At 39.0% G+C, this 13677-nt stretch overlaps 2 protein-coding genes across 5 annotated transcripts in view; one reads left to right on the top strand and one right to left on the bottom strand.

Annotated features, from left to right (window-relative positions):
• Positions 1-13677, bottom strand: part of LOC123031184 (protein FAM189A2-like) — a 109432-nt gene that overhangs the window by 60774 nt on the left and 34981 nt on the right. The gene's annotated exons all lie outside the window — the stretch shown is intronic.
• The window catches only part of APBA1 (amyloid beta precursor protein binding family A member 1), a 51048-nt gene that overhangs the window by 27860 nt on the left and 9511 nt on the right, over positions 1-13677 (top strand). The window contains exons 5-10 of one of the 4 annotated variants that reach the window (XM_044445780.1): positions 2485-2517; positions 3984-4070; positions 4581-4613; positions 4702-4887; positions 5842-6021; positions 6691-6903. In XM_044445780.1, the coding sequence (XP_044301715.1) occupies positions 2485-2517; positions 3984-4070; positions 4581-4613; positions 4702-4887; positions 5842-6021; positions 6691-6903 (732 nt within the window). The remainder of the gene's footprint in view (positions 1-2484; positions 2518-3983; positions 4071-4580; positions 4614-4701; positions 4888-5841; positions 6022-6690; positions 6904-13677) is intronic. The other 3 variants (XM_044445781.1, XM_044445782.1, XM_044445783.1) reach the window with 3 other exon arrangements.

Genomic DNA, 13677 nt, shown 5'->3' on the forward strand with positions numbered 1-13677 from the left:
TGAGGTTCTTTAAATCTAGCCTGAGGGTCTTTAAATCTGATCTGAAGCCCTTTATAAAGTTAAAAGTATAGAACTAGATTGTATGAATTATTGAATGTTCTTTTTAAGAACTACTTTTAGTGGATGTTATTGAAATTAGAAATAAAACACATATGGTGGTATCCAAATTGGTCACTCAGCTAGTGCAAATGGTACTGTGCAGAAAGGTGGAAACCTTTCTTCTTCTACTGTTGTCAGTGTTTAGGTTTCCAAAGTGATGTGCTAAAGCAACAAGAAAAGGAAGCACAGCTCTACTGATACAGTGATTTCTTTCACTAAAAGTGTCATGGATTTTGGCCATAGGGTACAACTCTGCCTAGATCTCTCTAAGTTACATGGATTTCAGTGGAAAAGCTAAGCACTTGCTTGGATCTCTCCCACTGAAATCAGTGGGGCTTAAAAGTGTTTAACTTTGGTTGCCATGTGCCCAATATGCCACCTACCAAAATATATTGGAAGTTTAAAAAAAAAATTCACTAGTTGGTTTGTTTGACATTGTCAAAAAACTAGAAAAGAAGAAATAATTGAGACAAACATTTAATCAGCAGAAATTGTCTCAAATTTTTGCATATTAGAAATCACGTACAGTTATTTTTTCTCATAGTGCTATATGATAAATGTCTTGCTATACTTTATGGCCTGTATGAAAAGGTAAACAATGTGATGGTTTTAAAAGTAGCTGCAAAATAAAGATTGGCCTCATTCCCACAGCCATGTCTTTGTTACTGTTTCTTCATCAGCTGCCCTACAGCAGTTTCCATTGGGAATTGCTGGTGAGTTAGACATTATCACTAATTTAATATGCTGGGTCTAAGCATGGAGCTGGCTTGCAAGAGATCACATTTTGTAACCAGAGGCTATTATCAGTTTTTTAAAATGAGAGGGTTGCATACATTATAAAAAGATAATCCTGGATTTGACTATCATATCCTTTAGTGAGAGGGAACAGTTGATGTGAATGTTCAGGTGAATCTGCTCTATTTGTTGATGTCACTAGAGAAACGTGTGTGTGTTTAATGGTGTGCATCAGAACTCATGTGCACAAAAGAAATGGTTAAAATGTCCTTTAGGATATACTTCTATCTATACCTATAACTTGTTATTTCTTGGAGAGGAATTCCAACCAGAGACCCTAGCAGGCTCTAACCCCCTTTCCTGATGTGAATAACTCTCTTAACTGGGTGTTAAACTGTGATTTATCATAAGCAGATCCTGTATAACTGGGTGATAGGCAGGGGATGAGAAACATCTATTTCTGGCGGAAGTATTCCTTCCATGTCTGCCACTGTTTATTAAATACCCACCCTTATGTGACATTTGCAGTGCTCAGGGCAACTTAGAATACCTCACTCCCAATAATGAACAAATTCTTCCATTTTGCTAACACTCTTCCTTGAAGCCCCAGGAAACATTCTTGATTGGGGGGAAGCTGTTAGGATTAATGCCAAAAAAGTTATCCTTAGACATTGGAAGGGAACAGTCTTACTTGCAATTTTTATTGAATATGTTTTTTACTATGTGGCATATTATCTCAGTCATGCTGGCAACTTAACATAGAGAGTTGTTTAAGAGTGAAGTTCTGCAGGAAGTGGTACAGGCTTCTTTGGTTGCAGCAGTCCCATTTTGAAAATAGCACCACAGATGATACTAGCAGAATTTAGTTCCAGTTTTAACTAAGGACTGGTGTATTGTGCAGTGTTCCTGCAGATGCTTTGTGAGGCTGAAAGCAAAACATGTTCCACCATCTCTGGTCCTAAATAGCTGCTATTATTTATCCTGGATAGCTTGAGTAATAGACCAAGTAATAGCCTTGGTCATAGGCACACTGCTCTCCCCTTTTTGGAGCTGAGTTTGGAGCCACAAGATTTACCTATGCACACAGAAGAATAAGATTCTTCTTGCAATAGGAGAAGGAATCGTCATGGCAAACCACCCAGCTGAGGATGTTTCAAGCAGCCTCCTGATAAATAGAGCCCAATCATGTTATGGTGCTTATTTCTAAGTAGCATGTTTAGATTGACTGTAGATATATAGAAATATTAAGGCTGGAGTGCTTTTCTTACTTCTGCTGATTTGACAAACAACATTTCTTATCTTCAATACAGCAACAGCCAAATTCATCTTTGGTATAATCATCCTTTCTTCTGACAGCATATTCTCATTATAGTGAGATAGCTATTCTTTAAGACATAAAAAAAATGTAAAAGGCTTGTTAATGGGGAAATGTTTTCCTTTTCCTTTTCTATCTTTCCCAATCCAATTGCCTTGTACAAGCTTACTTTATGACATCTACTCTACTGCGTGGCCTTTAAAATACAAAACAGAGCTGAAATTTGACTAGCACTGGTAGCACTATCCTGATGTTGTACACCCCTGCTTGACTGAGAGTCTCTGCAACTTCTTCTCTAACCATTCTCCTGTCTCTGTTTATTCCATGCTAAGCAGATGGCCCAGAAATTAGCCAAAAGCAGAAAGAAGGTGCAGTACAACCTCATCAGCTTGATGTTTTGCCTGTTTTTGTTCTTTTAATTTTCACAATTATAAAAAATATATCCAGTAAGATTTTTTTCAGATTTGTTTGAACAACCGTATGCTGACATTTCTCAGATAACCAGTTGCCTGGTTTGCTCTTCTCTGTTGCTTGCCATTAGCCATTTCATGTAGATGGATACTAGGGTAATAAAAATAGAAACAACAGGATATTCCTAGAAGTATCTTCCAATATAGAGCTGACTGAGAAAGGCTGTAATTATATTAAATGGTATCCTTTAAAAATGTGTTTTCTTTCAGGTTATATTGAACATTTTGAATTAATTCAAGTTGAATTATGCATATATAAAATTGCTCGATGTAAAAAAGAAACATTTACTTGTATACACAAAATTGCATCCTGAGATTATGAAACACAAATCATTCTGGGATCTTCATGGAATTTTGATGCCTTTTAAAAAACTACAAATTTTTATAGTAAAGAATTGTGCTCTTAAATTTTCAACCTTTGGTTAATATTACAATCATAGTAGCCCTTGAACCAGAACTACATTGTAAATTCTTAAATCTCTCCTGAATCCATTTATTTTTGGTAGTTATTTGTGAAAAGTTGTATACTGCTTTTGCTGTTTTTGTGACTTGAACTGGACCTTACAGCTAAAATTTGACCTTAACTTTCTCATACCAAAATAAATAAAGGAGAGTCTTTCAACTGACACTTTGAAATGGAGGCTTTAGATTATCATCAAATAAAATAATGAGAACTGTGAACATTCTTCTCCCTGGTATGAAAGGGAAATGAATGACAGGTACGTGTGCATTATTAGCCTGCCTTCCTCTGTTTGCACAGGGTAGCAAGGACAGAATGATACTGCAGGTTCATGTGTACCCAAAGCTCTCCTTGAAGGCCCTTCAGCCTTCTCAGCCCTTCTTCAGCCTTCCCTAGCCTGGTCTCCTTTATGTGTTGGATTATGACTCTCAGCATGTCCCAGCCTCCCTGTGGGGAATGCTGGGAATTGTAGTCCACAATATCTGTAGGGCACCAGATTGGGAAAGTATGTCCTAACATAAAGAGGGTTATACTTATCTGGCTTGAGTCTTTCAACAAGAATGAGAAGGAAAAGTATGAGCTTTGCTTCCTAGCTTCCCTTTCATACTGGGGAGAAAAGGGGTTTGCATGAAGATGGATAATAGGCAAGTGGTCTGGAGAAGACTAACAATTTTGTGCACAGTGTTGAGTGCTAACTCATATTTCATACCTGTATATAATTTCCATACCTTTATGCTTATTATTAGCTTTTGCCATCTAATACTGAATTTTGTGTTGCTTTCCTGGTGACCATGTCTTAATGCTCTTTTGTTTTGTGACCTAACATTCTCTGTTTAAGCTAAGGCTACTCCACAAAGTTTGCTTGCTTGCTTTTTTTGTTAATTTAAGCTAACTTCATTTGCAGGCCCCTGAAGGTGAATCACAGCCCATGACAGAAGTTGACCTCTTCATCTCAACACAGAGAATAAAAGTACTGAATGCCGATACTCAGGTACAGCAAATCCTGACCGCTGTGCAATATAGTTACATCATTGTTCCATCCCATGTGTGTAGTTCTGTTCATATTTTAGATTATTCATATAGGAACATATTTTAGATTATTCATATAGGGTAAAATGAGGCAGATGCTTTATTTTCCTTTGCTATCTTCTTCTTGTTTGTATCACAAAGCTGATTTCTGACTTTCTAGTATGATATGTTTTTGCAATTGCAGTTGCTTACTGTTGGAAAGGTCAAGAATGGAAGTTATTCTAAGAAAGTTCAATTTAAGGAGAATTAGAATGCTTGCTTTTTAAATGTTTTAAATTACACTACTTTTGTTTTAAATAAGCCTGGTTATCTAATAGAGTTACAGGTATAGCTCAAATGTACTAAATGGCCCTGGCTTAAAATAAGTCAAGTTGCTTATGCATTCTGCAGAGAAGCCCAAAGATTCTGACCTCATACTGCCAGAATCCAAGATCTGGCAGGTGGGAACTTCTACTCTTCTTTGCTTTTATAGGAGGTGATGAAAATTCCCTTTAATTTGGAAAACGTAAGTGAGAGTATTGAATATGCCAGTGTTCTTCAATTGTTGTGTGTTAGCAATCAAGAACACTAACATAAGGCTCTGTCTTCTCTAGGAAACTATGATGGATCATCCTCTGAGGACCATTTCCTACATTGCAGATATTGGGAATATAGTCGTATTGATGGCTCGCAGGCGAATGCCAAGATCTAATTCCCAAGATAATGTGGAAGCATCTCATCCCTCTCAGGATGGGAAGAGGCAGTACAAAATGATCTGCCATGTCTTTGAATCTGAGGATGTAAGGAACTTTGATGTTTTTGTATTAAAAATAAGCATACACTTGTCCCACTGTCTTTCATATTGGGCATTTAATGCAGGCACTATAGTATGAAATATAAACACAGGGGTGAGCTTCTCTACTGGTCCTCATGCAAGCGAATGCAAGACTTTAGTCTTTTGCTGATTTTGCCTGACCTGCCACTGCTTGTGATAGGTGTTACTTCAAAACTGAGATTACCTCAGTGGAGGACTCCGTGTTGGGGGGAAGGGGGACTTCTTGTTGGGGGGAACATGAGGATGAGAATGTTTCCTATCATCTGATGCCACTCTAGGAGTTGCTGAGTAGATGAAAGAGATTATATACAGAGAGGACCCAGCAGGAGCATATTCTGAAAACAGGCCCAAAACCAGACACAAGCCTTCTGTCTTCATAGCACTCAGCAGGGGGTGCTGGCTGCAAGATAACTATAAACTGTCTTGAGGAGACCAAGGAGGAAGAAGTTACACAGGAGCCAAATCAACCCCTTGGAAACTATCTTTTTGTTTTAAAAGCACTCCTGGTTTTGTGAAGCTGTTTCATCCCAGGTGAAAGAGATTGGGTGACACTCTTGTGAGATTACAAGAAAGCCCCATGGATGTAGTTTACAGGTTCTGTGTCATGGTTTCCTAAACGTCTGTGATTCCCCCAAATAGACCCTCAGCATGCTGGGAACAAGCAGGGTTACAGAGGCTGATAATCTGAGGCTATTGCCAGCTTCCCAGGTTGGGCTCTGCTGTTATGGTCCTTAGTAGAATTCAGCCTGAAAATAGTCAGTGTTATGTACTTGCATGACTGACACTGTTTGGTGGCAGTCCTTCCATCCACAGGTAGTGAGCACTTTTCAAATTCTTCTGGCTTCCATTTGATAGAGGGGACTAATTTTTTATTCTTGTTTTTATTCCTGTTTCTTCTTTCCTCTGGTGATGGCTACAGGCACAGCTAATTGCACAGTCCATAGGTCAGGCCTTTAGTGTGGCCTACCAGGAATTTCTGAGGGCCAATGGAATAAATCCAGAAGACCTGAGCCAGAAGGAATACAGTGACCTGCTCAACACCCAGGACATGTACAATGATGACCTGATCCACTTTTCTAAGTCTGAAAACTGCAAAGATGTATGTCCCCATTTTAGTCATAATACCATTGAGCTAATAATCTCCCTGAGAAATCTAGGCTAGTAACAATTATCCAGCCATTAGAGCTCCTCATAGGTAGCTTCAATCCATACAGGACTGGATGCAATTTACTCTGTAGGACCTACACTAGAAGGGATACCAACAAAAAATACTTCCTCTTCCCTCACACCCTCCTTTTTAATTTTCAGAAAGCGGGAACAGATAGTGCTAAAATTATCCTCACTAGATTGATTACCATATGCTATGCACTCATGTTTAAGAAACAGCTTTCAAATATTTGGCATGCTGTGCATCAGTTCAGTGTGATTGAAAAGAAAATAAACTGTTTGCATTTGGCAGTTTTCAGTTCTGTAGATGTTACGGAATTTGCAAGAGAGCTTGTTATTTTTAAAAAAAATGCTGTCTGTTTGAAGCTAGTTTGGTAGATAAAATGTTAAAATCTACAATAAAAGAAGAGCCTTGGAAGCTGTAGTTTGAAAGCATTAGGTCCATTGTAATAATCTTACTGTGTTTAATTATTATTAAAGTAAATCTTTTAAGCAACTTCAATGATTTAGTTGCAGGAAAGATGGAGAAATGGAAATGTTTTCTCTGTTTCATAGATGAGAATGACCACTGTAGGTTCTGATTTTTGTTCTTCCCATTTAGGTTTTCATTGAAAAGCAGAAGGGAGAAATTCTGGGCGTAGTGATTGTAGAGTCTGGATGGGGATCCATCTTGCCCACAGTTATCATTGCCAATATGATGCATGGAGGACCAGCTGAGAAGTCTGGGAAGCTGAATATAGGGGACCAGATCATGTCAATCAATGGGACTAGCTTGGTTGGCCTCCCACTCTCTACATGCCAGAGTATCATAAAGGTACCAAAAATATGCTTCATTTAAAATAGGGCCTTGACCATGTGTGCTCCTATGGAGAGGGTGATCAAGCCTGTTGACTCTTTAGCAGCCTAAATAAATGGTGCATGAGCATGAAGCAGGTTTACAATTAGGATCATGTATTTCTCATTTCTCCTCATGGAAACAGGCCACTTGCTTTCAATTAAGAGCACACCCCTCTGGACCGTAGTCCATGTTGTGGCTATTCTGTTGTCACCCTGCTTGGGAGTCTTCATTTTTATTGTAATTAACTATCCCACCACGTTTTTTAATTGCTAATGATCTTTTACACTGTCTTTCTTTGTGGAAGAATTGTAGCATTACCATGCCCCAGATGCCCTTCCCAAATGAACATGTTATTTATTTAGAAAATTTATTTATTTATTTATTTAGAAAATTTCTAGGCCGCCCCATTTGCCGAAGCCTCAGGGTGGCTTACAAATAAATAAATTAAAATACATAAATTAACAATATAAAACACATATAACAGTATAAAATAAGTCGCCCTGGCCAAAGAATAAAAATAAATACCATTAACAATTAAAATGACGCTTGAATAAAAAGGTCTTCGCCTGGCGCTGAAAAACAAATAATGATGGCACCAGGCGGACCTCTCTGGGGAGCGCATTCCATAGATTGGGCGCCACCGCAGAGAAATGTTAACTAAGTTGCCTTCTTTTTTTATTTTTCATGCTGCTATTATATTGCTTTAGAGACCACATATTCCCCATCCATGTCTCCTATATGATGTCCTGCTTGTAGTACAGAACCTTTCCCTTATTACGGGGACTGCTTGTACTTCCTACACTAAATTACCCCCACATATTGGCACCTGAAAATGCAAACTTAGCCAAATGCAAGTGTACCTACTTCTAAACTCTATACTGAGGGTGTGGATGGAATCAAGCAAACAAGCTAAAGACTTGGTTATCTTGTTGCGGTGGCTGCTAAAGAACACTGAATATTAACAACAGGTCTGCTGTTTTAATATGATATAACAGTACATCATTGCTGTGGAATACTTCTCAGGAAGAGCAGATCTAGCTTTCATCTGTTGCCATTTTGCAATTAAACTATATATTTTCAGTTGTACATTTTCATACCAATGTACAGTCACGATAGCAAGAGCACAGGCTGCAGTCCTGAAGCCACTGGCAACATCTCAGTCCCCATGAATGCCAGTGGAATTCACAAACTCTACAGTGGGTTCACAGTGTATCCCACACTGTCACAGGTATGATAGTTTGGAGTGGGGCATAGAAGCTCTGGCCTGGTGCCCCAGGCTAGCCTTCCAGGGGTCCCACTGCAGCCTTCCAGGTTTTACCACAGCTGAACTAGTAGCAGTAAGTGCTTTAAGGGGTATTTTGGCGGTATTTTGGCCCCACCTTTTGGGGCTTTACTGAAATGCATCTCTTTGACAGCTTCTCTGCAGTGGAATTCTTTATATTTGTTTTGGAGCATGAGTTGAAGATCCATAGCTGTGTACTGAAGGATATCGTACCAAAGGATATTGTTTACATAGGTATTTGTTGTTTGTATGCATCCATAGTCAAATGGAGTTGGAAAATTCTCCCATGTTCAAGAGAGCCTTCCTTGTTTGTTGAGCTGAGTGTTGCGTTCACTTTTTGTTTTATTGCCCAGGTATTTCCATGCTCACTAGATCTCCTTTCTAGGCTATACAGATCACTTTCTTTTTCTTGTGTTGTCCATTAATAGTTTAATTGCACATGTCAGGTCTTTAGACCTGCCCCTTTGCCATCCCCTCCCCTTGCATAGAACAGAAGGGGTCATCAGGCCCTGCAAAATGGCATAGGTTGGTCAAGAGTTGAACCACCTTGACTTGACATTACTGATTTGTTCAGGTAAATAGTTTTACCTTTGCATTTTTAAATGTCTACTCTGCTGAATAGATAGCCTTCTCCGACCCACTGCCCTCCAGATATGTTGGACTACAACTCTTAGCATCCCCAGCCAATAAATCTGGGGAACACCAGGTTGGGGAAGGCTGGAGTAGATGGTAAGTATTTTATCTATTTATTACATTTTTATACTGCCCAGTAATAAAAACATTCTGGGCAGTTCATAGCCATTAAACCCATAAAATGCAATGAAATACACTATAAAAGGTAGAAGTTTAAAACCACAGTGTAAAATAATAATAAAAACAAAGTAAAATCTAGCAGCAATGCTAAGATTTGAAGTACAGTCACAGATTTAAAATAACAGAAACTGAAAGGCTAAAATGTCTGGGAAAATAGGGAAGTCTTCACCTGTCACTGAAAAGAGCACAAAGTTGGCACCAGGCAAGTCTTTCTGGAATGCTCATTCCACAGTCAGGGTGTTAGGCTAAAAATGGTCTTCTTCTTAGCAACCACCCCCCTTATTTCCTTTGCCAGGAAGGAGCCCCTAGAAAAGGATCATTGTAAGTGACCTGAGGTTCCAGGCACGTATATATGAAGATCCTTCAGGTAAACTGCTCCAAGGCTGTGTAGGGCTTTGAACACTTTGAATTGGGCCTAGTGCATTGACTGGCAGCTAGTGCGGGTGGTAAAGTACAATTTATGATGTATTCAAAAAGGGAAAAGATGAATACTCCAGGGGTGCTGTGCATTGCATTCATTAGAAAATGAACAAAAAGAAAACTTGACATGCCTGAAGTATGCTCTTTTCTTCTAGAGTAATAAAATCCACGAATAGAGGATATCACAGTGTGTTCTCTTGTAGAGTCAAATACTAACCTACAATTAGTATATTGCTTTATGGTTGATTTCTGACTAGAGAAATGAGCAGGTGCTGTAGTTCAATGTTAGAGTAGATACTCTGGACAGTTCTTAGAACACATCTGAATAATCATAGAATAGTACAGTTGGAAGGGGCCATGAAGACCTTTGGATTGAACCCCCTGCTGTGGCAAGACACCAACTTACACCGTCCCACTCAGATGGCTGTCCAGTTTCGTTTTAATGTCTCTAGTGTGGGAGCGGCCACCAATTCACTTGACAGCCGGTTTCACTGTTGTATTGCTCTGACTGTGAGGAAACTTTTCCTGATGTCCAGCCTGAATCTGGGTTGTCGCAACTTGAATTGGTTATTCTGTGCCCTACACTCTGGCATCAGCAAGAAGAGATCTTGACCTTCCTCTTTGTAACAGCCCCTGAGGTACTTATAGAGGGGTGAGAAGAAGCTGTCAATCGTATTGACTCTTAGTCACTTTCAACTATCTTCTTCTGGGGCAAGCTGCTTGAGGGTATAGTGATATGTTGACTCCCAGTAGAGGACACCGTTTCAGTTTGGTTTCAAGTGTCTGCTTGTAATACTAAAAGGGTCTTGATGGTTGACCTGTGCTGGAGAAAGACAAGGTGATATCAATCATGGCATCTTTCTGGATTACCTGTCTGGATTGAGATTTGATGCACTTGGACCTTTACCATGACAGATGACCTTGACAGAGTGCACATTCTTTTGTGTCTGTCAAAAGGTAGGTTATTGTAATTCATTATACATGGGTCTGTCTTTGAAAAGTCTTTGGAAGCTTCAGGAAGTCCAGGATATGGGAGCAAATTTGTTACTAAGAACCTGCTGAAATATTCATGTTCACTGCTAAAATAACTGATACAATTTAGAATGATGTTTTTGACATACAAAGCCTGGCTAGGGACCAGTATTACTGAAGTATTGTCTTCACCTGTCTGTTTGCTAATGTAATCAGCAGAGGCTCTGTTCCATGTGCATTTGCCTTCAGATGCTAGGAAAATGGGTCTAGATCTAGAGTCGCCTTGGTGGTGGCACCCCATCTTTGGAATGCTTTCTCCAATGATGTTCAGGTGCCATCATTTTAACCATCAGGCATCTACTAAAAATACTAGGCTCCGTCTTTTCTTGAGCACTTAATTATTTAACCTATTTATTTATTTTCATTTATTTTACTCATCTGTTCAATTTTTAAACTGCCAAATAAACATGTACTGTTTAAAATATAAGATACAAAATGAAACAGTGACATAAATCAGATAAAAAGAAGATAAAACCAGTATCAGTACATGCTAACTGAACAGAAGAACTAACAGCAAGGATAAACATTACTGAGTTCTAAAGCTTTAAAACAGTTCCTAAAATCTAATTGAAAAAACTTCTTTACCTGGTGCCAAAAATGCTACAGTGTAGGTTCCAGGTAAGCCTCTCTAGGCAGGGGAGGATTCCACAGTTAAGGGATTTCACCACTGAAAGAGGCCCTCCTGTTTGTAGTCACTCACCCTGCCTCCTTTGGCAGGGGCACCTGGAAAAGAGCTCCTCAGATGATGACTTTGTGATTTGGTTAAGTAAATATGGGAAAGGTAGGCAATGTCCTAACTGAACCCAAGCAGTTCAAGGTTTTGAAAGTAAAAACTGTTTGTATGTTTTATGATATGGAGATTTTTTACTTTTATGACACTGATGGATTTTTCCATTATTAATACAAGCTTCTCTGAGTGTTTATGTGGAAAGGCAGAGTATAAATTATTAAGTCAATACATAACATCTAATAGGTAGTTCTCTGAATAAAAATGCAAACTACTTTGGCTATTGTCATTCACATGGCTGAAAAGATGACATGATTCTACAAATCTGCCTAATATAAGTTTGGAAAAGGCAACATGTTATACAAACTTCTTCTGAACTATATATCCCCACAGGATTACAAAACTGAGTATATAATATGAAGAAGTGCACTTGCTAGAATCATAACTGTTCTTTGTGGAATATGTACATATTGACATGGCATCTTCACATTTTCCTTACTGGGAAGGGTACTGAGCAGATGTAACATGAACAGATGATCTTTGATAGTGCAGAAGGTAGTGTATATGAAGCCCAATCACCCCAAGGTGGAAGCTCTGAGAAAAATGAAAGTGACTGATGGCCTTTAATGCCAGATGGCTTCTGAATGGCTGCTCCTTGTTTAGGAGCTTTTCATTTCCCATCCACATGCTTGCTTCCTTGCTTGATTAACAAACAAGCTGAACACAGTAGTATAGATGGAGATTAGAGGGGGTGGGAGAGAGAGAGGGAGGAGTGAGCACTCTGGCATTTGGAGCTCTCTGGGGGTTCATATCACATATAACCCTTGTGAATATTGATATAGGGAAGGGCACTGGCAGGAAGAAAATAGACCTAAAAGAGAAAGGTTAAATGCATGAATATGGTTGATGGTGTATGTAGTTGCTTCAGGCATATGTCATTTTCCTGCCTTGGCAAAAAGGTCATGATAAGAAATTGCATGTGTAATATTAAGCACAGAAATACTCTATTATGTTGTGCTAAAAAGGTTATCAACTGCTGTATCAGTGGATTAAGTGAGGAGTAGTTAACAAAAACAGAATAGCCTGAATTGTGTGAAAGGGAGGTGGTCAGAGGGGTATTAAGGTCTCTTCTGTTCCCCTGGCATTAACACTTTTTTCCCTTTTCACTTGCTACAAGAATAATTTGATTTCATTTCATTTCATTTCTGTACCATCCAATTTATGGGGTTTTACAGCAGTACTTAAACAATGCAGTAAAAATAATGCAGTAGTATTCCTTTGACTTTCCCAAAAGGTTTGCTCATAAAGCCTTTGAAGAAGGGGGATCCAGTTCATTCATTGGGGCCATATTGGTATGTTTGTGAGTATGTTAAACCTAACCACCTTCACTTCCACGCTGTGACTCCAGCATGTCCCTCAGTTCCTGACTTGCATCCTTGCACCTTTGAGACTAATTGGTGTGCATGGCACTGCTTTTGAAGACTGCTTAGAAGGTGTACTTGAGTAATCTTCACAGAGACAGGCCACCAGGAGCCTCAGGGTTTTACGTAGCCCTGAAAAGGCAATTCAGGTAGCTGATTTATAAAAGACTCATATAGTAGAAGCATGACATAATTTAAAAATGTCACCTTTCCTATTACTTGTGACCATTAAGATCAAACAAAATCTTCTTTAAAAAAAACCCCCTATAAAGCAATTTCCCCACAAGTGTTTATCTCCTTAGGGAGTAGGAGGCAAACATTTTGAAAAAACATAGTAAGTGCTAGGCTGTTCCTATTATCTTTAGTCCTGTTATCTGCAATCCACACATTCATACTCTGCCAAATCTATGAAAGTAGCAAAATTCAGGTGGGAAGATTTTGAATCAGTAGTATGAATTGTACCCGGTCAACATGCTTCTAAGACAACAGCACTAGCACATCTGAGACAAAGGTTATAGTCAAGATGGCTTCCTGCTTTTCTACTTGCAAGAATGAAATATTTCTATTATTTTTAGATTAATTATCACACAGTAGAGCATTCAGGAATGCAGTTGCTCACTTGCAGTTGGGAGATTCATTTCCATCTAATTCTGCAGCAGTGGAATGATATCAGTGTTCACCACCACCACTAAACATGTGCAAACACATTCTTCCAGTGCATCTGCATAAATAATTCTAAATGGTATTAGTAATGGCTACCAGTGAGTGGTTACTGTTCTACATTATTTAATCCAGATTAAATAATAAGAGTTATCATCTGCACTTTTAAGATCCCTGTTCTAATCACTGCAAGTGAAGTGGCTCAAGACAAACTCCTTGGAGAAGCGAGGTGTACCACTTGTGTGCTTGCTCCTTGCTCTTCCTGGCTTATAAAAGGAGTCAGGGATGGGGAATGCCTGAGTGGCTAAGGGCAGTGATGAATGCCTCTTTATGGTGAGGTGTGATTCCATCTTGCCTTGAGGGAGGCTAGAGCCTTTGTGGGGTGTTTATTTTTT

The sequence above is a fragment of the Varanus komodoensis genome, unplaced genomic scaffold, assembly GCF_004798865.1.
Source record: "Varanus komodoensis strain SLA01 unplaced genomic scaffold, ASM479886v1 scaffold5, whole genome shotgun sequence".
NCBI classification, from domain to species: Eukaryota; Metazoa; Chordata; class Lepidosauria; order Squamata; family Varanidae; genus Varanus; species Varanus komodoensis.